This window comes from Marmota monax, unplaced genomic scaffold, assembly GCF_021218885.2.
Source record: "Marmota monax isolate L192 unplaced genomic scaffold, Marmota_monax_Labrador192_F-V1.1 WCK01_AAM20220418_F8-fsc00030, whole genome shotgun sequence".
NCBI classification, from domain to species: Eukaryota; Metazoa; Chordata; class Mammalia; order Rodentia; family Sciuridae; genus Marmota; species Marmota monax.
In genome coordinates this window covers 1,585,547-1,610,626 of record NW_026691988.1, presented here as the reverse complement: position 1 = coordinate 1,610,626, position 25,080 = coordinate 1,585,547, and the positions used below count along the sequence as shown (strand labels likewise).

Below are 25,080 nucleotides of genomic sequence, written 5' to 3'. Positions count from 1 at the left end.
CTATTAAGCTGTGAAAAGATTCAAAGAAACTTAAATGCATACTACCAAGTGAGGAAGGTCAATCTGAGAAGGTTATACACCAAGAATTCCAAATGACATCCTGGAAAAGGCACTAAGGAGACAATAAGGATGACAATGGCCAATCACATTTGTCACTTCTACCAGAAAATTTATATTATGAAAGTTATATGTGTAGTATAAAATATGTGCTGCCAAAGCAATGTCATGTCTGCTCAGGGGACCAGAAGAATAAAGGCAGCCAGATCTAGGACACCACAATAAACATTTGAAATGCATACACTTCTCTTGCAGAGAAAAATTTGGAATCCAGTAGACTAAACAACACTAAATCAAATGTTTAAATTAAAAGCCACAGCTGACCAAATATTATTGTATCTGTTTATTTTATTATCTTGAAATGCAGCTGCTTCCTAAGTAAAAGAAAATTAAACTCTGCTAACCAATTCTTAAATTTGATGACATAAACACTAAAATTAATGTTTGAAAACAAGTATCTTGATTTTTAACCTACCTATTCACAACATAAATAGCCTTTATTGTTTGCATAGAAAAATGAAAAGAGATCTGCAGTAGATGACAGGAAATCATAAATCTAATGTTCTGTCTGGCCTCTGGAGATGCTATATACTTTGTCCAAGTGACATAATCTCTTGGAGGGTCTCAGTTTCCATATTCCATCACGTGTATTGTCAATATGCAAAACAGATAAAAATACTCTGGCTTAAGAAGGAAGGAGAATCCTTATCTGCTCTATCCTACCTCCTACCATAGGACCACAAAGAACACAATGTGAAAATCATTTCACACAGAATACAGTGTGAAATGAAAACCATTTAATAGAGCACTGCTCAAGTTCTTTCCAGTCTTGAAATTCTTTGTTTGTATGTAAATACACAAAACATCTTAACTTCCTCCTGATCCACAATACTAAACAGGCTCATAAAATTTGGGGGCTGGAAAAGAATCTGGCAAACTACTTAGGCTGGTTCTGATCCCCCCCCAAAAATATATATATTTTAAATATTTGAAAATCTAGACAGGAATTTTTGAATAAATTCCAATTAAGTATTTTTCCTACATTTTCAAAATTCTTTTTACTTAAAATAATTCTGCCTATATTTTCTATTGCTCATCTTCTATGGAAACAAACAATAGCTGTTCACATGGTGCGTCCATTTATTTGCTCAGTGAGGAGTTTTTGAACTCCTATGATGTCTAAAGCAATCTTCTGGATTCTGGAGAGACAGTAAACAGAATTCATTGGTAATCCTCCAGGAACTTAGTTTATTGAGAGAGTCAAAAAGGAATATTTCTTCATACTGTGTGGTAGGAGGTCCCAGGAAAAGCCTGAACTCCCCTAGAGCTGGGAGATAGAGTCAGAAAAGTTTAGTAGACAAGTCAATATTTGAACTGCATAAAAGTTAATCAATCAGGAAAATGATAAGGTGGAAATTCCAGACAAAAAAAGCTGTTGTGACATGGGAATGCCTTCAAGCACTGGATGTTTTGGGGCATTTTAATGGTTGATCCCAGCTTCCTTCTTGACCTCCAAGAGACTTACAAATCTGAAGTGGGTGCTCGGCTTTTGCTGTATGCTTTCAACAATGAGATTTCAAAAAGGGACAGAGGTAATGAAATTGGAGCTTTGATAAGATTCCCTCCATCAGGTGTGTGAATACTATTTAAGAGTTGGGAGGCTAGAGTTGCAAAGAAAGTTCAATGGCTTTTTGCTGTAATCTAGCTAAGGAATGATATGTCCTCAGTGTCTTGAATCATTTTAGTTGCTTTGCTCTGACACATCCCACATTTTCTATGGCTGGGCTTATGTTTCATCAGCACATCTGGATACGGACAGCAGCTCAGCAGGGTAAAATATTTTTCTTTTCAATCGTTGTCATGTAGTCCCTCTACCATAGTTTGCAGAGTTATTATTTCCTTGTTAGTAGTCAACTGAGTATATGCTTCTATTTGGTGTTAGAATCACAGAATTTTGAATCTTCAGAAGACCTATTAATTCACTTGATCTGTGTATTTTCAAGCCACGTTTCTCTAAAACTGAAGTTTCATGTAGGAAAATGAGATGAAACCATGGGGGATATGAATGCAGGTAGGGGTTCCTACCTCTGTAACTCACAATAACTAAAACCAGCCCTTTCAACCACTGTAATAATCACCAACACTATCTCCCATGTGAACCAAAACTCTCAGACCCTATAACCAGCCACTGCCTGTGGCCTGCTGTAAACAGGACCATCCCTTTCTCCCAAGTATCTAGCACCATCCCTATCTCCCATGTAACCAGAATCATCTGCATCTTTTGATGTAATCAGCACTGGCCCTCTCATCCACTTGGTTTGTTTTCCTTGTTTTGGATATCTTATTTAAAAGTTTGTTTAAAAAACAGTTTCTGTTGCTAAGAAATTATAACCTCTCAATTTCTAAAGAAATGAGGCCCTCTGAAGTTGAGGGTCTTACTTGTGTTGACACTTGGTAAGCAGGCAGAAGACTTCCATCAGAAAAACCATTAATATGTTCAGGAAGAGCTGGAAACTCTTCTAAAATCTGAAACTGTTCCCAGTCCAGACATAATATTCTGGTCCTGCCAAGTTTCCTTTTTTCCTCTTTCCAAATATTAATTGCAATGCATTTTAGACTTCCTATTATAAAACAGCTGTTTTGTGAACCTAATTTTTTTACTATGTGAATGTGTTTTGTGAGTATGCGTAGGTGTGTGTGTGTGTGTGTGCGCGCGCACATGCAAGCACAAGCTTCTCTTGTAATGAGATTGATGATAAATCTGGATTCACATAGTCTTCAGAGGTGGCTAAGAAGGGGCTATTTTAGGATTCCATTGTGCATGCTAAGCTATTAAATAAGAAAGTCAACCTCTGAATTCAGATTAGGGCATGTTGCAACTTTTTTTTTTAAACTTTGGAAAGCCTAGGTATCCAAAACTATCTACAGATAATTAATCATCAGTCAGTTTATAAAGTAATCACAAAAGGGTAGCTGTCAAAATTTTATAGGTGAATCAATGGTTGGGTGTGTTGTTTAAAAATGTAGATTTGCCCACATCTTCTGAGTGAAGCCAGAATAAGGGCCAACAGTTGCCAAGTTTAGTGGACTCCAGATGACTGGTGCAAAGCAGACTGAGCACCACCCCTAAGAGATTGTGGCAGCTATAATTTGATGTTAAAAGAAGGCATTAATTCAATGGCTTTGCTCTGCCCCTTCCCCTGGCTTGTCTTCTTTAAAGTTAATGTACTGTGTGAGTCAGGGACATGGAGTCAAACCTATCCCCTCTAAGCTTATGGAATCAAGCTGTGGTGGTTTCATTTGCAGCACAGTTAACATTTCATTTACCTAGTTTTCTTTCATCGGACAAAAAGTTTGTGAGCTTGGCACAACTGGAATGCTTTCTTATTTCAAACACTCATCCTACCCATCATCCTCCAAATAAGATGCATTAAACTGTCTTATCATTTTCTGGGTAAAATTTCAAAAGTTTCTGATCAAGAGCAGAAATAATATTAGATGTTACGATAGTTAAATTCTAACTGTATGCCTGTTTTGAAGGAAAGAGCAAAATAGAACATTTTTACTTTTATACTTTTTTTGTTTTTTTTTAATTTTTTATTGTTGGCTGTTCAAAACATTACATAGTTCTTGATATATCATATTTCACAATTTGATTCAAGTGGGTTATGAGCTCCCATTTTTACCCCATATACAGATTGCAGAATCACATCAGTTACACATCCATTGATTTACATATTGCCATACTAGTGTCTGTTGTATTCTGCTGCCTTTCCTATCATTTTTACTTTTAAATAAAACCATCACATCTTAATTTAAAATGATTTGATATTAGAAGAACAACACCCTATTCATTTCTATCCCCTCCGATATGAGCAAAAACAAGCGTAAAGCACTAAATGACCTGGAGGACCTTCAATTGCCTGAAAAATTTTATGCCTCTGAGTTATTTCCAGTTCATTTCATTATAGAGGAATTTTCCAGAACACTGAGGCTGATGATCACTTCAAATCCAGCCCCAGATGAAATTGTAGAGAAAAGTAATTTACTCTCAGACCATGCCATTTCTTAATAGATTTGGGCTAAGGGAGGCCCTGATAGACAGTTACTTTGTAAATCAAAATACCCTCCGAAATTATTTATCATCAGATTCTTCCTGTCCTGTTCCCCTTCCTGCTCTATTTCTTCATTCTTTCCCTTCTTCCCTATCCTCCTTTCCATTCCTTCCCTCTCTCCTATACCTTCCCTTCCCTTCCTTTCCTTCTTATCTTTCCTCCCTCCTTCCTCCTCACCCCTCCATGATGTATATGTCAGGGGGGTGGGGACAGGAGTTTTTCTTTTCTATCTTTCTTTTTTTTTTTTTTTCCTGTACTGGAGATTGAAGTCAAGGGTGCTTTTCCACTGAGCTACATCTCCAGCCCTTTTCATTTTTCATTTTGAAACAGGGTCTGACTAAGTTGTCCATCCTGGGCTGGACCTTCCAATTCTCCTGCTTAGCCTCCAGAGACACTGGATCACATGCCTGCACCATCTCTCTAGTGGGGCGAGCTTTTCTCAAGTCCCAATGAAATAAAATTTGACCTCAAGTAAATTCCAGTTTGGAGTTAATAATAATAACTTATTATTTTTCAGGTACATCTTGAGTGCTGGATATCCATTGGTTCATTTAATCCTTACAAAAACTCAATGAAGTAGGTATTAATAATTATTTCCATTTTATGCATGAGGAACAGTGGCACAGAAATGCCAAGTAAACTGTACTACAGTCACACAGCTATCTGTAAAAATGAAAGTCAACTCCAATTTTTGTTACTTCATCAAACAAGGCTGGGGGTAACATAACTTCCAAATATCATTGTAAAAAAAAAGAAATACTGTGAATAATTTCAAAAACAACTTTGTTCCTGGATTATGAACCATCTAAAAAAGCTTAGTTATAGACCAATAGCAGACTCTTTAATACTTGATTAAAGACCCTTGCCTTACCCTGCTGACAAATGCCAAGCTATTGTGCCATAAATTCTGCTGAATCCCAAAGAGTTTTCCATAATGCAAGAGCTGCCTTGAAATTACCTGTTTTCCCTAAAACTCATAAATATCAACCCTCATCTTTACCTTCTGAGCTGCTGTTATAGTCTTGTGGAAGTGCTGTTCTCCCACCCTGTATTAATTTCAAAACTTAGTTTTGCTTGACTAACTAACAGATTTTTTTTCAGGGATATTTTTATCAAGTTGGCAACTGACATCTGTCGAATACTTGATAAGAATCAGAAGACTATACTTTGTTATTAGTCATTTCTAATTCTCCTAACACCAGAAATTGTTGTAATAGCACATGGAAATTATCAAACATCTATAATTATTTCCAAGAACCTTTGACATTTCTTTAAAATAAAAACCCAAAACTATTTTTTTTTATATTGTGTGATTTTTAAACTATTGATCCTTAAAAACAGGGAAATGGATGGCATTAGAGCAGATTATGCTAAGTGAAGCTAGCCAATCCCTAAAAAACAAATGCCAAATGTCTTCTTTGATATAAGGAAAGTAACTAAGAACAGAGTAGGGACGAAGAACAGGAGAAGAAGATTAACATTTAACAGGGATGAGAGGTGGGAGGGAAAGGGAGAGAGAAGGTAAATTGCACGGTAATGGAAGGAGACCCTCAGGGTTATACAGTGGAGGGGGTAGAGAGAGAGGAGGGGAGGGGAGGGGAGAGGTGGGGAGGGGGGAGGGTGGATGATGGGAAAGGCAGCGGAGCACAACAGACACTAGTATGGCAATTTGTAAATCAATGGATGTGTAACTGATGTGAATCTGCAATCTGTGTATGGGGTGAAGGTGGGAGTTCATAACCCACTAGAATCAAAGTGTGGAATATGATATGTCAAGAAATTTGTAATGTTTTGAACAACCCACAATAAAAAATTAAAAAAAAAAAAAAAAAAAAAAAAAGAGCAGAAAAAGGAGTCTCTGTGTAGTCTCCCCAACTCACATCAAAAATAAACCGTGAAATTTAATGGGTAAAATTATTTTCTTGCCAAAATCACACTTATTCATATTTACTTTTATCTTCAGTGTAAGAAGCTAATTTTATTCTGTATTTTTACCTAACCAAAAGACCAATAAGAATGGGATATCCAAATACTGTAGACAACAAACCAACCACAAATGCTTTCAAAATACCCAAATCTAGCTATCTGAGAATGTTATAGCTGGGGAGGGGATTTCTTCCTAATGAAGGAAGAATTATATGGTGAATATTTCAGGTATAAACACACAAGGCACAAAGAGGGCCTGTTTCTTTGGAAATAGCTGTAAATATATTCATCTGAGTAAAACAATCATCTGTGTCTAGTCATGCATGCTCTCTGCTCCCATGGTTGTCACTGCTGTCGATCTGAAGCTGAGAGGTAATGGCCTCATGATTCAAGGAAACTGCTGAAGTGTGTACTCAGGCTTCAGTTTGAGAGATGGGTTCATTTATCATCATAATAAGCTATTACCATTGATAGGTCACAACTCATTGAAAAGAGTCAGTCTAATTGGCTGAATTCCTTCAGCTTTCTATGTGCCTCAAGGAGATAAGCACTCTTTTGCAGGTAATTTTCAATCACCCAATAAACTACCTGTTTAATAATTCATCACATTTCAGATTGGGGTCCTATCACATAGCTCCCTTTTCAATGTGGCAAATGTTAGATTTTTAACTGCATGAAATTTCAGACCCAGGTAACAGAGCGAAAGATTTAGAAAAAGTAAGGCAAGAGAGCACCTGCTTTTACTCAGCTGCTACTGTTGGAAGTGATGAGAAGACATCAGGAATACAAATGCCAGTTTTATGTTTCCCCAACAGGCCCTGCTGACAATAAGAGAATTTCCTGAAAAAGTCTGGAAAGAGAAGAGCGCTACTGGAATCCTTGTGATTAATTAAGCATGCTAACCACTCTTTAGCAGATGGGATTGGGCACTTAATACTTATTAAAGGATCACATGAAAACATCAATTGCTACAGTGAAGTATAAAATAGAGAAGCAATAGTGTGAAAGAAATGAAATTAGAAATAAAAATAAGGACTGTTTAGTTCAAATACCTTATCTTACAAATGTGACAATATGCTCTTCTTGAGTGTGGCAATAGAACACAGTCTTTTGAGACAAACTCATCTCAATCCAAATGGTGGATGTTACTCTAAATAGAAAATCACTTTAAAATCCCAAATACGTAATCTTTTTCTCCACTTGAGAACACAAATGGTAGTGATACATATATACTATTAGACTTCTATTTTTAATCATTTAAAAATATAATCTGGATCATTCTATATTATTATGCAAATAACTTCTTTTTCTAATTTATTCATAGTTTTATAGTGTTTGATGGCATGGATGCACCAAAATTCATTAAATCAGTTTCTCACTAATGGATATTTTTGTGGTTACCACATTTGTGGAATGAATAACTTTGCATGTGTGTATACACACACACACACACAATCACACATACACACACATACATGTAAGCAAAATTCCCAGAAGAGAAGTATATAAAGAATACATGCGTTTGTAACTTTGGTGGAGATTTCTAGGTTGGTTTTCTTGGACTACATTGATGTATGTATATCCCAACCAGGGATTTATGAGGAGCTTTGTCTCTTTAAACCTTCAATAAATAATAGAGCATGTTATCCATTTTGTTGTCTTCCCTACATGACTAATGACAAATGATTTCTCAGTGTAGTTATTATATTATAAAACAGGCTGAACATTGTTCCACATAGTTAATACCTCATTTTATTTCCTTTTCTATGTACTACTCATTTACCCTATTGTCCATTTTTCTGTTGGACTGTTGACCTTGCTCTTATCAAATTTGTATGCTTTCTTTAAAGAATCAAGTAATTTGTGTTTTGTTCACTATATATTATAACACAATTAGAAGTTATAGGATCTAAAAATAATAACACTTTACTATGTGTATTGGTTTGCTAGGGCAGCCATACCAAAATACCACAGACTGAGTGGCTTAAAAATTAGAAATTTATTGCTACATAGTTCTGGAGGCCACAAGTCTGAAACTGAGGCATTGGCAGGTCAGTTGTTGAGATGGCTAAGAGGGAAGGACGTGTTCTAAGCCTCTCTCCTTGGCTTGGTGATGGCCATCTGTATCTTCACATGGTGTTCTTTCAATGTGTGTGTCTCCAAATTTCCCCATTTTATAAGAACACCAGTCATATTGGGCTTGGGCCCATCTTAATGACCTCATTCTCACTTGCCAAATTATTGCTGTGGAACATCAACTACAGTTGTGAAATTTATTTCTTTAGTTGGCTTCTGATGGTCAGAAAACTCAAATTCTACTCACTGCCAGGTCTTTAGTGAAGCAAGGAGAGGGCCCTTGTCATTTGCTCAGGAAGATATGAAGTAATACAGGTTAGCTCAATTTTGATACCTTCAAAATATAGTACAAAATTCCCTCCAGGTATTTCAAACAGTTGTCTAATTTATTTATTATTTTCCTTTTCTGTGAAGCTGCCGTTAAGTCATATCATCTCCTTACTTACTCAAGTGAACTCTTTGACCATTTTTATTTGTAATGATACCCTTACCACCAGATGCTATGCCAGGCCACAATGAATAGACAGGGAACGAAGTGTTCCTTAACAAATGTCTTTGAGACTATGAAGACTGCTTCCAATATAAATTGCTGTAGCATAAAACTATAGAAATTCACAAAACAATGTGCATTTATTGAAGAGCTTCTGTGTGCCAAGGACATTTTTGAGGGTTTTGTATGATTCTGCAGGGTGCTAGAATCCTCATTTTTCAGAAAATGAATATCTAGTTCAACTGACTAAAAAGAATGTGTACAAGATAACAAAGTTAATAAAGAAGAGCTGTAACATTTATATCAGGTCTGTGAAAGGAATAAAAAAGAAAATATTGGCTGTGAGTGTAGCTCAGTGGCAGAGTGCTTGACTAGCATATGCAAAGCCCAAGTTTTAATCACTAGCATGAACATGTAGGCATAAACACACCACACATACACACACACACACACAAACACACAAAAACACTAATCAAATGCAACCACAAATAGAACAAAACCAGGTCACCTTCTTACACGAATGTTAGTTTTTAGCTAATTCTCATGAAAATGAAGAAAAAAAAGCCCTAGCCTGAGCTCAAGCTGTCAGCAGGGATGGTCCCTTCTGAGGGCTGTGAGGAACTGGTGTGTTTCAGACATCTCTTTTTGGCAAATTGACTGCTGGCATCTCCCACTGACCTTCCATTGTCTTTCCTCTGTACATGTCTGTGGCCCATTCACCCCTACTACATTGCTCTTGTTCTACTACCAATACTTAAAGAACAATTTAAAAAATAAGTATGTAAAAAATACTTGCCACTCTAGGTTTATTAATGATATAATACTGTCACACTAACAATTATTGATGCATCTCATCTACTCCAAGTAGGAGAGGGCAGCATATTGAGGGTCTGTCCCCTATGGAATTGGACAACACACGTTCTCCACTGAGCTGCACATGGAACATGAATGTCAAAAACATACTGAAAAGTATATGGGAAAAAAAAAACATAGTTTACTTTAAGGATTGATTGAAATGCTTTCAAATCAGTACTGGATTTGCTTTCTTTGGTTTTGAGATAATAAGTGATAGATGGTCAAGGTTTGTTTAATGCTCTTGTTTAGTATAGTCTTCAGTTTTCCAACTTCAGACAGAAACATTTGTGGAAGGAGTGCTCAAAGTTTTAGTTCAACTTTGTGTGTTTAATCATTTATTTAATAATTATGGTTCTTGGCTCAGGGGCTAAAGAGATGACTGGCTGGAGGTCTTATGCTAGAAAGCAACAGTAGGAAAACATAAAACTTATCTTGTTTGATACTTCTTTTATAGGACAAATTTCCATCATATATGAGATATATATATATATATATATATATATATATATATATATATATGAATATGTGTATACACACATATATATGACATGTGTGTATATGTGTATATGTGTGTGTATGTATATATATAAACTTTCTAAATACTTCTAATGTTGATCTGTGACAAATTTACCCAGCTTTTATACCAGTGGAAAAGTCTATTTTTGCTTCCATTTTTCAAAGATATTTTGGTCTGATTAAAAAAAAATGCTGGATTCATAGCATCTGTTCGTTTCTGTTGCTGTTTTCTTCCCCCAAACTGAATGTATTATATTTTGGCTTGCATGGGGAGTCTATTAACACTGCTATAACTAGATAACATAGAACTGGTAATTTATAAACAATAGAATAGACATGTATTGCTTAGGGTTCTTGAGATAGGTATTTTCAAACTCAAGCACTGGCATATTCAATATCTGATAAAGGCTTGCTCTCTGTTTCCAAGATGGCAACTTCTTTCTGTGTCCTCACATGACTGACAAAGCAAGGTAGTTCCCTTCAACCTCCTTAATAATGACTGTGATTCCATTCACAAGGAAACGAAGTAATCACTTCCCCAAAGAGCCCCAACCCTTTACACTATTACATTAGGTATAAGGCTTCCATACATGAATTTTCAGTGGGGGGGGCGCACATCAATATGCGGATCATAGCATATAGTGTCTGACAAGAATCTGCTGTTTCTTTGTTCCTCTGTACATGTTGTATCATTTTTCCCTCTGGGTGCTTCTACGATTTTCTCTTCATCTCCTCTTTCAGTCACTTGCCCTACTTGTTAATGGACCTGGTAATTTTTTACTTCATGCTAAACATGGTGAATTTTACATTGTTGGGTTCTGAGTCTCCCTCCCTCCCTCCCTTTTCCTTCTCTTCCTTTCCCTTCCTTTCCCTTCCTTCCTTCCTTCCTTCCTTCCTTCCTTCCTTCTTTCCTTCCTTCTTTCCTTATTTCCTTCTTTCCCTTCCTTTGTTCTGACCAGTGAACTCCTACCAATGTAGCCCTAGTTTCTCTGTTAGCTTGTTTGTCAACCATGTTGCAAACCAACTCATACTGAAATTACTCTTAAATAAAGTCCCTTACTTTTTCCACCAAGTTCCTATTAAACTGAATGTTCCCCTACCTAATACCTGTTTAGTTGATCAATTTTTTAAAAAAATGATCTTTGTGCCATTGCATTTCTTTATAGAACAGTGGAAATAGAAAAATACATATGAGTATTAGAATGCTCTTTTAGATAATACTTTGCAATATGAGATATTTATTTCCTCATCTTCTCTTAACAATTCATTTGGTTTATTCTAGTAAGAAATCCTTCTGCTAGGCCATACTTCATTTCAAATAATTCCTGATAGGATTTGATTTATGGAATAAAAAAGTCAATCACAGCTGATTTATTCACTTGCTTTTATGTCCATGCCCTTCCCCAAATATATAATGATCTTCTTAATTAATTCAAGACTTAAATTAGAGGAAATTTATGGATGGAGGAAAGGGTTTTGAACTCCCCTTTTGGATAATCTTGAGGAATGTGGAGCAAAGAAGTCACAGAAGCAAACTACAAGACTAAAGAATAAAAAAGTGGATAATACTTGTTAGAAGATTTTAAATTTTTTAGACACAAGATTGAAATCATCTTTCAACTCACACAAATTTCAATTCAAAGGTCATTCATTTCTGAGCAACTTGATAAATATATATATATATATATATATATATATATATATATATATATATATATATATATATATATATTGTGTTAAGCAGGAAGCATCATTCACACAGTATTTGTTGAGCTCTTTTTATATGATAAGGGCTACCCTGTCCTGTGAATCTTGAACATTAGTCTCTTTCTTCTAATTCATAGCAGCTGTAATTTGGACTCTACAATGTAGAACTGAAAGTCAAGCAAGTGCAACAAAGGAGTTCACCAGAGATGACTTTTGAAATCCAGATGCTCTTATGTTGGGAGGCCCTCATAAAGACATCTTAAGCTAGGCTACAGGTATTACTGGCACCAACATTGAACAATTTAAAGTTTTTCTAAGCATAATATTGTAGAACATAAAATAATGTTGTAAATAACAAATCACATAAGATTTATTCAATAATGTTTAGAGACAGAATTTCAAACCTTAATGATAATGTAGAAACAGAAGCAGACAGGCGAGCCAGATTCTCTGAGAACTTGAGAGATGCAGGGAATAGCTTTGGGAAGTTGCACTAACTATTTCAGACCACTAGGGTAACCTTAAGTAAATGACTGTTACAGTATTTCAGTAGCTTTTAGTTTACTAGAGCAGTAAATTATCCAACTCTGAAATTCCCAAACTGTTCCTGAATAGCTACAGCTTACAGCAAACCAGCAGGATTCTTTGTCCTCTAGCTTGGTTCCAGGCTTACATAAATGCTTTAAAACATTAGGCATTAACATTTGCTAAGCATGTCAAAAATAAAATGCTGCCTAGGATAACCCTGTGCATGCATGACTTAATTCTCCTTGACTATGTAGAATGAGATGGTTTAAATTATATAAAAATAAGCTGCCTGTTGTGCCAAATATTTACCTAGATGTGAGAAAAAAAATCATGATTACAATTGAGAAGTTAATTCACAGTTGAGATCATGGGAGTAGTTTCAATGGGCAGAATAAAAATGTGTGAGTTTCTTCTGGGTCACATCCACTTTCCATACATACTCATAATCATGCACTCATACATTACTATTCCAGAGAGCAAAAAAATGAACATGCTTCAGAGGATAACAGGTACTATACTATATTGGCTCATATTTTTGAGTTTTATTACAACCTGCAGACTTCGATGTGAGTAAAGTGTGTCTCGTGTGGGAGCACTTTTATTATGTGGGGTTAGGTTCCTCAGAAAGAAAGGACATGTGGCATCTCCATTCCAGGAGAATAAGCACAGCATCTCTCCCTTCTGTTGCAAACTGGCCTTCTGACCAAGTGACTTGGAAAATGTTTGAAAAGTAGTCATACAAATATTTAGGAAGAGCTAATAGCTGCTCATAAATATATACATACATATTTTTGGACTTAAGAATTAACACAAAAAAGCAGAGGAGCGATTATGCACCCACAGCCTCTGGTCATGGATGTCAATGAAATTCAGTATCTAAGCAGATGCACAAATATCTTGATATACTTTTTCTGTCAGATTCTGGCAATGACTCTGATTCAAATAGCAATTACTGCTAAAGAATTTAGCCTCAACTATTTAGGAAAGAAGCTTTATTGAATTTACAAACAAGGCCCTGCAATTTTCCATTTCCTTAGCAAGATATTAAATCAACCAAGCTAAGCATGTCATCATGACTATAATTTACATGATGTGACATGACAGCTAAGATGTACTGTGGTAATTTCTGAGAGCTTGCAGTATTATTGCAGTATCAAAAATTTATATGGTTCAGTTATTAAGGCAAATTGTTTCATTCATACTGAGATGTCTGACAGTAAACCACCGAGGGCTTCCACATTACATTAAAAAATGTCTTCCATATTCAAACAATTTGCACACCCGGTTACCATTATTTTGTTCACTGAATGGAAAGTAGAGCACAGGCAAGCACAGCTTTTTGATGTGAAAATGATCTGTAGGGGAAAATGAAGTGCTTCATTGTGGGTGGTTAAAAGAAACAGTTCAGCCAGGATAAGGGAAGTTATCTTTGGGAACCAACAACTATGAACAGGATGTCCAAATTCTTTGCTCTGATGCTATTTAATACCCCACTTGCTTGCTTTCCTTCTGTCAGTTTGATTTTCAGCCAACAGAAAGAAAAAGCATATGACCAAAGAAGATATGATGGAAAATATGGCAAATTCTATTATCAGCTATCTCTAAATAAATTTTTGCCATCACATAAAAAATAAACCTCTCAAACTCATCTAATTTTGACCCAAATCTCTTCTTGAACATCCTATAAGATGTTGAAAAAAAAAAGACAGCTTATTTTCATAATTTTTTGGCAATTTTAAGCAGTAGAAATTCAAATCTTATGTGTTATTTTATCCTTGTTGGGAATACAGGAGGTTCCTAAATAGAATAGGATAAAATGACTTCTTATTGTAAGTGGCTCTGCAAATAAAAGTTTAATTAGATTTTTATTATAGCTATTGAATTTTATGCAACATATGCTGTCTCTTTTAAAACACATGTTCATTGAAAACCTGTTTATTCATTTACACATTTTTTTGTAATAGCATTTAGAAGCCTGTTAAAAATAAGAACCAGGTTGTGAGTTAAAATTTTTCAATCAGCTGAAACTACCAGTTCCCATTCACTGAGCAACATATAAGCTAGTAAGTTTTTTTTTCACTTTGATACTCTCGTGCCATACAAGAGAACCAGTAACTATAAATACACTTTAAAAAATTTGTTTTAATTAGTTATACATGACAGTAGGATGCATTTATGTACTTTGATATATCATACATAAAAGGGATATATTTTCTCATTTTTATGAGTGTATATGTTGCAAAATCATATTGGTCATGTAGTCACATATAAACATACAGTAATAATGTCTGTTTCATTTTACTGTCTTTCATATCCCCACATCCCCTCATCTCCCCTCCCATTATTTGTTGAATCTAATGAAGATTTCTTCAAAAGTTACACTATGTTCTTATGGGTGACAAATAGTTTTAAATAGCATCAATTCACTAACAGATTTGTTTTTCTATTATAGTTTCTGGTTTCATAAATAAACTTAACTATCAATAACAAGTTATTAATTTTCACAGAATAAGGATGTATTCATGAAATTAAGACACCATTTAGTTTCCAATATATTATTAGGCAAAATAAAATAAATTCTACACACCAAGACACTTATCTAGAGAGAGTTAATCAACAATAGGGAAAAAAGGTTGCATTTCTAAGGCTTACTATGATAATCAGTGTGTGTTTTGATATACATATGAGTAGACTTTAAAAAAAAACCAATTCTTTCAATTTAGCACATTTGGGGTAGTTCTCAGTTTGAATTCGAGGAAAAATACTGTTTACGTAAGCCTTATAGCAAGCATTTATTAGTTATGTCATACATTTCTTTTTCAATTAAGATTTATACCAGGTAGAAGAAAAAGTAGCTCTCTTACATATCAATTTTGAAAATGAAGTTAAAACAGATAAAGAAAACTTCACTAAGTATCCCATCATGGAACACTCTAAAAAATACCCATTTTCAAATAAACATAACAGTGTTCAAATATCTATAATGTTTTACAAAATATCCTAGAGGTTTCATTAACTTATGCGTTCATTCAGAAAGTTTACATGTAAGTTCAACTATATTAAGAACCAGGGATGTCATGGCCCATTAAAGTCTTCTATACAAACCTTATCCTTGCAGCATGAGAGAAATGCCCAACTTGACTTGACTAACCAGTTCTGGCATTAAAGTACGCTAGGAATCTGATTTCTTCTTTCTTTAAAAAATGCTAAATAATACTCACTCTCATTATTGGTCAGTTAAAGGAGAGGAACAAGAAACATGCAAACATATGGACTTACTTTGTTTCCCAAATATGGAGCTGGAGCACTCCAGTAGTAGCTGTCTGGCAGGACTCTCCGGGCCTCCACATTACTGATGCTGATCTGCTGAGGAGACACCAAGTTGTCCTGCTGGGGAGACACTTGAATTCGGCCAGAGATGTCTGTCAGATACCAGCCACTCATGTCTTGTATCTTAGAAAAAACAATCATCAATAATTATAAACAACTATCCATCACCACTTTCTCTGTCACATTCCTTATAGTGTCCATGTTTAGAAATTAGAAAACCAAACTATTAACACTTAGAATAACATGAGACTCATGAATGTCACTAACTAACACACTCATATATAAGCTCCTATTGTTTATTTTTCCATGATGTTTCCAGGAGTTTTGATAACAATGTATAATACTCAGTTTTTATTGATGTTATACTTTAAAAAGTTCCAAGCACTGTAAAAACAGAAATTCATTCAAAGTTACATGATGGTTAAAACAGTATATAATTCATCAAATAATCCGAGTTTGAATTTCATATTTTTCATTCTATTAATAATTTCTTGTTGCTTAAGGAAATATAACATTTCAAAAGAATTACATACATATTTGTAAAGCAGAGGAAGAAAAGAACGAAAACATGCAAGTACCTGAAAGGTGGTTTTACATTCAGTATTTCTTCCCCTCCCACATTTTAAAATTTCTGTGTAGGTTTAAGGGCATACAAATCCCCCAGCCAGTTGCTATGACAACATCTCACAATACAGTATTTATTCTTTCCTACAGGGTCATAGTGATCTGGAGACCCACATCCTAGATCCCTGCCCAGAAAAGGAAGGAACCTTGCAGGAAAGGGGGTGCGTGATGATTGGCTTTTTCATCGCTCTGCTCCAGTCAGGGTCAGGCATATTGCCACACTTTGAATTTAAACCATCCTACCTGGTTAGGATAAAGCTGAACTGAGGTTTCAGGCTACTCACTACCAGGGATCTATGGGACTAATTTAACCTCCTTGGTGTTGTGATGTGTGGGGAAAAGAATGGTAATGGTGATGACGTGTGGCTAAAATATTTTTTTAATTTCTTCATGTACCGATTATTTGATTATGCTTATCCCAAAGCTGTAGAATCTTTAGTACTTCTGTGGTCAAAAGAAAAACAAAGACAAAGTGAAAACTTATTGGCTAGCTAGACCATAGGTAATAAACTCCTTCCACCTTTTCCCCTTCCAAGGGAACTGAGTTGGATTCAGTGGACCTTGGTTCTAAAGACCCCAAAGCTTGAGTGCCACCAGATGTGCCCTTTGGTTAGTAATGAAGCTTTGATATGTCAGTGGAGACATCAGGAGGGTGGGATGGGGCTCTATAAGGGAAATGAGGAAGTTAGACTGAAGGCCCATTTTATATTGATTCTTTGAAGTCAGCTTCAAAAGCAATACATTTGATAATGTCTACACAGATTCAAATTCAGGAATGGGAGGATCATTAGAAACTACTCATAATATTGCAAATTTGACTTAACAGCCATATGGGCAGAAGAATATTTATAGTTGTATTCTGTATTATTTAGCTTATTAAAGCTAAGCAGTGTTTCGAAGATAGCTTATCAAAATAGTCTTTGTAAAGCACAACTACAATCTTGTACTACACTGCTCAAAATCCTTCTCTAACTCTCCAAACAAAACACCCCAATGTTTCAGTCCACTCAACTTCCTAAGACCTAGTGTCTCATTCACCCTCAAACCTTTTCTCTTCTACACTGTATACTAAGTCCAGCTACACAAACTCTCTGAAATTCCCCGAAAGTCCCATTTCCCTCAACTATTCTATAAGGGGATAAATTGATTTCTGCACAGGAAACCATTATGAAGTATTCTGGGCAGTAGAGTTAGAGAGGTAAACATATTTACATTAGAGGAAGAGAATCCTAGTTATGATTAAATAGGTAATAATTTAAAAATCTTCCAATCAACTAAAAATGAAGGTGTTGTTTAAATTTAGTGTATTTTTAAATAATTAAATAGCCCAGGAAGCATCAAATAGCAATTAAAAGCTGGTTTTACTAAGTGTATATATATATATATATATATATATATATAATATTTACATGAATATAAATATATATATTATATTTATATGAATATAAATATACACAAACACACATATATGTATTTACTATGTATATGATAAAGGAGTTTTTCAACTTCCATACAAAACATGTTGGTAAATGGAAAATGTAATGTGTTATATTACAATCTCATGCTTTCTCTATTACATCATGAACCCTTGGAATTGAATCAACATGAATTCCATTATTATTTCACATACTAATCACAGGCACTGAAAGACTAGACAATTTATTCTAAGAGGTGCCAGTATACAGCATTACAAATAAAACCTTAAAGGCTTTGAGCAAATATACACAAATAGCATTTGTAGAAAATCCCATCACTTTTAAAAAATAACTCTAAATAGAAGCTCATGGTAATAAATTACTTTTTGAAAATATTTGTTACAAAGAAACAACAGCAGCAATAAAGAAGATCCCGGAGTGGCACAAAGAATTAAATAGCAGTCCTTACATTGCCATAGGTCCAGTAGGAACTCTGACATCTGTTTGAAACCCCTGAACAGAAACACTCATCACAGCCTTTCCTGTTATCCTCTTGCAAATTGAAGAAGCCAGATTTGCAGCGACTACAATCTCCTCCTTCAACATTCTCCTGCAAATAGAGAGGTGTGTTAGCAACAGAAATACCCCTCAAGATGAGGAATTATACCTCTGCTTGTCTCAGGAAAATATTAACTGTATATTTATTTTACTTACAAACTTATTTAAAGTATAATATTATTTTTAAAATCAGATCATAAGCTGCTCGTGAAGTTATATCCATTCAAATCCCATGGAGGGGGCAGAGATTACTGGATGCTAATCTTCATGTTTGTTAAGTTATTGAGCAAATGTTATGATAAAATGCAAGAATATGTTAGCCTGACTAAAATGGTGCCATTCAGGTTCACGGCTCTGTTCTATGGAGCAACTTCCATTTTACTGAACAACTTTGCACATGATATATGATAAAATTAAACATGTTAAACTTTTACCTGGATGCATAATAGAACACTGATATTATACAAATTGTAAAATACTTTTAATACAACAGACTAAAATGCATGCCTTTCAGCACTAAAAAGCGCTAATTTGACAGGAAGAGGAACTGGGCCAAATAATCTGGAATGTTTTCCTGATCAGACTAACTGCAAAAGGAAGAAAATTTTCCCTGGTTAATTTTTTACATTGTTGGCTTTGACACATTGGTCCAGCCAGTTAGTGATATAAGGATATTATGGGAAAAATTCATTCTTGTTGCTGACTGCTCTCCAGATTGGTTTCATTAATTCTACTCCTAGCGCACTGAAAGTTATTTCTCGATAGGTGAGCCTCAAATGAGGTCTCATGCCAGTGAAAGTTGGCTGTATAATGAAAAACTGGGAAGGGTGTAATATCTCCATTTAAGAGATGGTTAATCTTGGCTAATTCTTCTAAATAAAAGTTCCCTGCTTTCCAGAAAATAGATTTTCAATATTACTTAAAGGTGAATTTATTCTGCATTTCCCCTCTTCATAAATTCCCTTTACACCTCAATTTTGAAGCTTTCCTTTTTCCTTGGAGAACTAACTTCTCTCTCAACTGTGTTCAGATGGCCTTTTGTACACTGCCTTAAGATAACCACAAAAAAATGCAGTTTTCCTGGATGTGTACCATAATCTATTCAGAGGTAGAAACCCTATTTACTTGTGCTTATTGTGGTAGAGCAAATTGGGAACTTTAGCAGTTTAAGATTTGACAGACTGGTTCTGCACGCTGACACGCAGCAACTCTGCTTATGCACATTTAATCATAAAGGCTTGCAGTGGTTACAGGTACCTATAAAAGATAACTACAGTAGTAGAAGCAGGAAGCAAAGCAATGGGGACAGAGTAATTTTTATGCTTAGTTCAGTAAAATTCCCTAAGCTGTATGAGCAAAGAGTCACACGGTGTTGACTAGCTTGTATCCACATAAAGGAGTGTAGAATGAAACCTTCAATAGAATTGCACCCACTCCCTTGCTTTGATGTACCAAACACTTGCTTATGTTTAAAAATAAGAGTCCCACTGTGCTCAGGGCTCAGACTTTGAGAATTATTCCTTTGAACCATAGTGCCATTAATAAAGTGTTGCTTCCAGATCTTGGTGTCCTGACCTTTATTTTCCAGCACACTTCAATCCCAGAAAATAAGAAATCCTGGTTCAACATTGAATGCAGACGTCATAATTTTTTTGTCAAGTGGTGGTGATTTCTACATACAAAAAAGTGCTCTGAACATAATAGATGATAAAGAAGATAGTTTTAAATAAGTCAAGATTGGGAAGAAGACAAGTATGTTAAAAATCTGAAAATTTGTAAGGTAATATAGAAAAAAAATGGCATAAATGTAAGGAGGGATTTGGAAGAGCTTCTCCTTATATCCAGAACTTGTTTAAAATTAACTTTTTGGCTCTGCATTTCTAAGGTCCATTGACATCAACCACTTCTGCATCACTGGAAGCCTCAACAAGGGGGTGTTTCTCCTCTTGTTTCATGTGTTAAACTGTGGAATCTGATATGCACACCAAATGAAGCAATGCATTAACATTCTTGCAAGTTTTAATTTTTTAAGGTAGATTTCAGATATTTTGAGATGATTTCAGAGAAAGTAATAAAACTTATTTCAGACCTAAGGGGACACATAAGTCCAGACAGCACTGAAGTTGAGGGCATCTTCAAAAGATTACACAGGCAGAAGGATGAAACATAGCTATAATTATAGTTCTGCTTCTCCTGTTGAGGACACAGGCCAGGTGTTCTGAACACTGTGTTCTTCTGTGCTTGCTCTAATCCACTTTTCATTTACTCTCATTTGAAAGCAAATCATACCACTTTTCTGAGACTCAGAGTGAGTTCAACAATTAGAAAATTTTAGACATTAGTTGCATTTTCTTTAGCTTCATTTTAGCCTAGTAACATGATTCTGAAAATACGATTAAATAATTGCATATTCAATTCAATTTGATAACCTGAAGCAACACATTAGGGAAGAAATTCGAAGTACCATAAATATGAGCGAGTCAAGGTCTCTGTCTTTAAAAGCCAGCATCTACTTAGGTAACAAGATAGACTCACAATCAACTCTAATGCAAGGTGGAATGTGGTCACTGCATCTCAGAAGTGAACTAAATTATAGGTGTACCATAAGGAAGCACTAATTTCTGCTGCAAGCTTTAGGAGGTTTTACAGCAGGAGTGAAATTTCATGTAAACTTTAAGTCTGGTTTATGAATTCAACTAGTTGGCAGGGATAGAACAAGAGACTCATGTTAGCAAAGATATTGGAAACAAGAATAGCGTAATAGGTAGAAGGTTCATTCATTATTTATTCTTTCAAAACAAATACATTGAATAACTCCAATATGCTAGGAGCTTCACTTGGTTCTTGCAATCCAGGGTCTCTATCCTCAGTTTATAGATCCTAAAGGCAATCCTAATATACATTGACCTGACATTTCCCCTTAAGAACTAGTAAGTCATTTGTGACTGCTCAGCAGGAGATAAATCAATAGCACTATACTTGAGGGACTTAAGTCAATAGCAGTGAGTAAAATGTCTAAGAGATGTGAGTCATTGAACAACAAAACCTTTCACTTTTTATGGTGCGATAATGGGTTACCTCAACAGGTTTAGGGTACGCAAACCCTGCATATAATGATGATTGTTATGTTATGGGAAGATAACCAATAAACCTTCATATGCCTGGGTCCTAGAGTCACAGCAGATACTTTATAAGGAGAATGCCTGGCTTTGGCCGGTTGGAAGCACCAGGGCCATGCCGTACCAGTGTGAACTCTGGAGGTACTGAAGACTGGGTAGTTTAAGATTGGTAATGTGGACCATTATACATTATAACTGAGCCCCTGGTAAAAGTCCAGAACATCAAGACTCAGATGAACTTCCTTAATGAGCAACAATTCCTCTGAGTAGTCACATACTTTTGCATGGAGAACTTAGCCTTCAGTGTGCTTCCATTGAGACAAGATAACTGAGAGTTTGTGCTTGCTTGGTCTCTCTTGAACTCTTCCCTATGCATTTTCTGTCTTTGGCAATTTTAATCTGCAACCTTTCATGTAGTAAACTAGCTTTCTGAGCCCTGTGAATCCTCTTGACAAATCATTCAAACTGGGGTTGATCTTAGGGTCCCTGACACATCATGCTAGTGATGTAGGATATCTACATCTACAAAAACATGTCTCCAAGTGATGATTTTGCCTTGTTTATTTTGAAAAATCTTTGAAGTGATGTATTTTAGGTCTTCACACTAATCCTACTCTTTCTACACCCAATTCAATTCATTCCCCTCTATGAATGATTGTCATATTTTTACAGCATTTCCAAAAACCTTATATAAGATTTCCTTGCATATTTATTTAATGCCACAATTTAAAAAATCTATACTCCCACTTTTTATTCCTGAGTCTATACCTTATATTTACTTTATAGTGAATAATAGTTTCTGCTAAATTCAATTTTATCTGAGGCCATCTCCATACTTTGAGTTCCTACATAATAAAAATGCAACTTAATTTTTCAATGAGTAGAAAACCTAATTTAGGAGTATATTTATTGTAAGAGATAGTCAGGTTTCAGCCAATCACAAACAGCTAAGTTTAAGCCAATTACAGGCTGCCAACTGATCAGTGTTCAAATAAGGCAAATGCCTAGAAGTAACCCAACAAGTTGCTTCTGTACTCTTCTCTCTTCTCTCTCTTCTCTTCTCTTCTCTCTTCTCTCTTCTCTCTTCTCTCTTCTCTCTCTCTCTCTCTCTCTCTCTCTCTCTCTCTCTCTCTCTCTCTAATATTTATTGACCACATAAGTGTGCAGAGTTCTCTGAATCTCTTCCAATTTTGAGTACTGCCTGATTCCTGAACCATTCTTGCTCAAAGAAACTAAATTTATTTTGTCAAGATGTTTTTTATGTTTCTAATAAGATTGAGGTAGATTCATTATCCAAAATTGCTAGATTTTGATTTTTCTCAGGCTCTACTGCAAATACTGAAATATAACTAAATAATAAATATAATGTATATATGACCTGCTTATATATCATTCCTCATGGCCTACTTAAAGGGCCGTTTGAAGTTGGTAGGAAGATGAAGAACTGGAGAAAATCTTTGAATTCACTAAACATCTTCTTTCTAAACAAATATCAACATAGATATCTAGAAAACTAATCTTTTTTTATTTTTTATTGTTGGCTGTTCAAAACATTACATAGTTCTTGATATATCATATTTCACACTTTGATTCAAGTGGGTTATGAGCTCCCATTTTTACCCCATATACAGATTGCAGAATCACATCAGTTACACATCCATTGATTTACATATTGCCATACTCGTGTCTGTTGTGTTCTGCTGCCTTTCCTATCCTCTACTATCCCCCCTCCCCTCCTTATTAGGTTCTATTTCCTTTAACAAACTCCCTTGAAAGAGTGTATAGTTGACTGCATATCTAAATAATGTTCTACTTAGAGCTTCACAATTTTTCTTTTAAAAATAAGTCTTTTTTTTTAAATGATGATTGCTAGAGAACATTACAGTGCAATAATAAATATTTATACAATAGAGAAGAGCACAATTCAAAGATAGGAGTATAGTGTTTTAAGACATTTGTGTACACCCTCATAGAGGCACCGGTTTCCTACCTCCTCTATGATGTGTTTCACAATCTGTATATAATTAGCATCTTTATGCTATCAGTGTAATCTTAGCAGCCTAGATCCCAATTCTTTCTATTGGTCTTCAGGGGTACTATTGCTTTTTCAAAACTTGTCTGATTTATTTATCAACATTGTCATCTGTGACTCAGTCCCTGATTGCATTCCTGATTCATTCCCTGGAAGTTTCCTCTTGATATGAATGATTCAGGACTGATGTTATGATTTTTAGCTTGAGAGTGAACCATCTGCTTTAAGGGTGAGCTCTTTGGGCAACTGAATTTCTTTTGCTTCCCATATCAATTTATTAATAAACAACTCACACATTATTTTTCTTCTTTGTTTATTCTTTGTATGACTCATTCATTCATCAAATGACAGCTATTCTATGTGGTCTAATAGGTGATATCAGAGGGAAAATAAAATTGCCTTCAAGAGCAAGCAATAGAGCAAAGGAACTAAGAGAAGTGCATAGATAACATTTCACAAGATATGAACTCACTGCTCTGAGAGGGGTTCAGAGAACATCCTGAGACACCACAGTCGTCTTTGCCCCTGAAGGAAAAGTGAGGCAGAAAAGCCACAGGGTTGAGCAAAGAAGATGTATCCCAAGATTTTCATGATAAGATGAGAACAGGCTACTGTAGTACTATCTATTTTGGGGGAGGAGGGGTACCAGGGATTGAACTCAGTGGCACTCCACCACTGAGCCACACCCCCAGCCCTATTTGGTATTTTATTTAGAGACAAGATCTCACTGAACTGCTTAGTGCCTCACTTTTGCTGAGGCTGGCTTTGAACTTGTGATCCTTCTGCCTTAGCCTCCCAAACCCCTGGGATTACAGGAGTGTGCCACCATGCCCAGTTTGCAGCAAAATCTTCATTTACTGGAATGTCCCTAGCAGGAGGATCTATCAAAATCCATTTACTGAAATAAATTAATAAACAAACACAAAGAGTAAAACCACTGTTTTTGTTATTTATTTGCCCTTTATATTATAAGGTTGGCAGAGGCCATGGCTCAGTCCCTGAAGTCCAGGTGGGATCCTAACTATCTGATCAGGAGAGTAAGACGTTATAACTTCTAGTCTGGATGCTTTTTAATCATTATGAGATTTATCCTTCCTTTAACTACTATTCCATCACTTCTTTGTACTGATCAACTTTAAAAAGAGTTATTAACATAATTTAATACATTTAAAAATGTACTTTACTCTTTATTTAAACAAACTAGGCTCGACTCTATTAAACAAGCATTTCCACTGGGCAGCTCCTATCATTTTGTTTTAATATTTTATCTATTTAGAATTCACTGCTGAGTCTTTCTGATGTACAGATTCAATAACAGTTTTCACATTGAAGCCTAGAAAATAGGGTAATTTCCAAATACTCCAGATTTCTACTGTAGAGATTAATATTCCCAATATTCTACTTGTGTTATTTTTAGAGCATTATTCTAATTTATTATATTAAAAATTAAATATGAACCAATAATAATAAATTATTTTTCATTGTAAATAATCCAGGATAATAAATATTTTTATTCTTATATATTGTGATAATAAAATGCCATTTTAATTGAGACCAGTTTTCTTAGTTTATTCAACCAATTTTTCATTATCATGTCCCTAAGGAAATCTGTTTAGTTATTCTTTTTTTAATAATAATCCCTCATGAAATTTTAATACTATAGATACATTGTATGTACAGATGTATTTTGTGAATATGTTTGCCTTATACATAAAATGAATATATTTTCATC

The 25,080-nt window shown here is 35.2% G+C and overlaps 1 protein-coding gene across 6 annotated transcripts in view; it reads right to left on the bottom strand.

Annotated features, from left to right (window-relative positions):
* The window catches only part of Lama2 (laminin subunit alpha 2), a 564,351-nt gene that overhangs the window by 288,742 nt on the left and 250,529 nt on the right, over positions 1-25,080 (bottom strand). For all 6 annotated transcript variants that reach the window (XM_058581074.1, XM_058581053.1, XM_058581067.1 and 3 more), the window contains exons 11-12: positions 18,109-18,249; positions 15,550-15,723 (exon numbers count right to left, since the gene is read on the bottom strand). In XM_058581074.1, the coding sequence (XP_058437057.1) occupies positions 15,550-15,723; positions 18,109-18,249 (315 nt within the window). The remainder of the gene's footprint in view (positions 1-15,549; positions 15,724-18,108; positions 18,250-25,080) is intronic.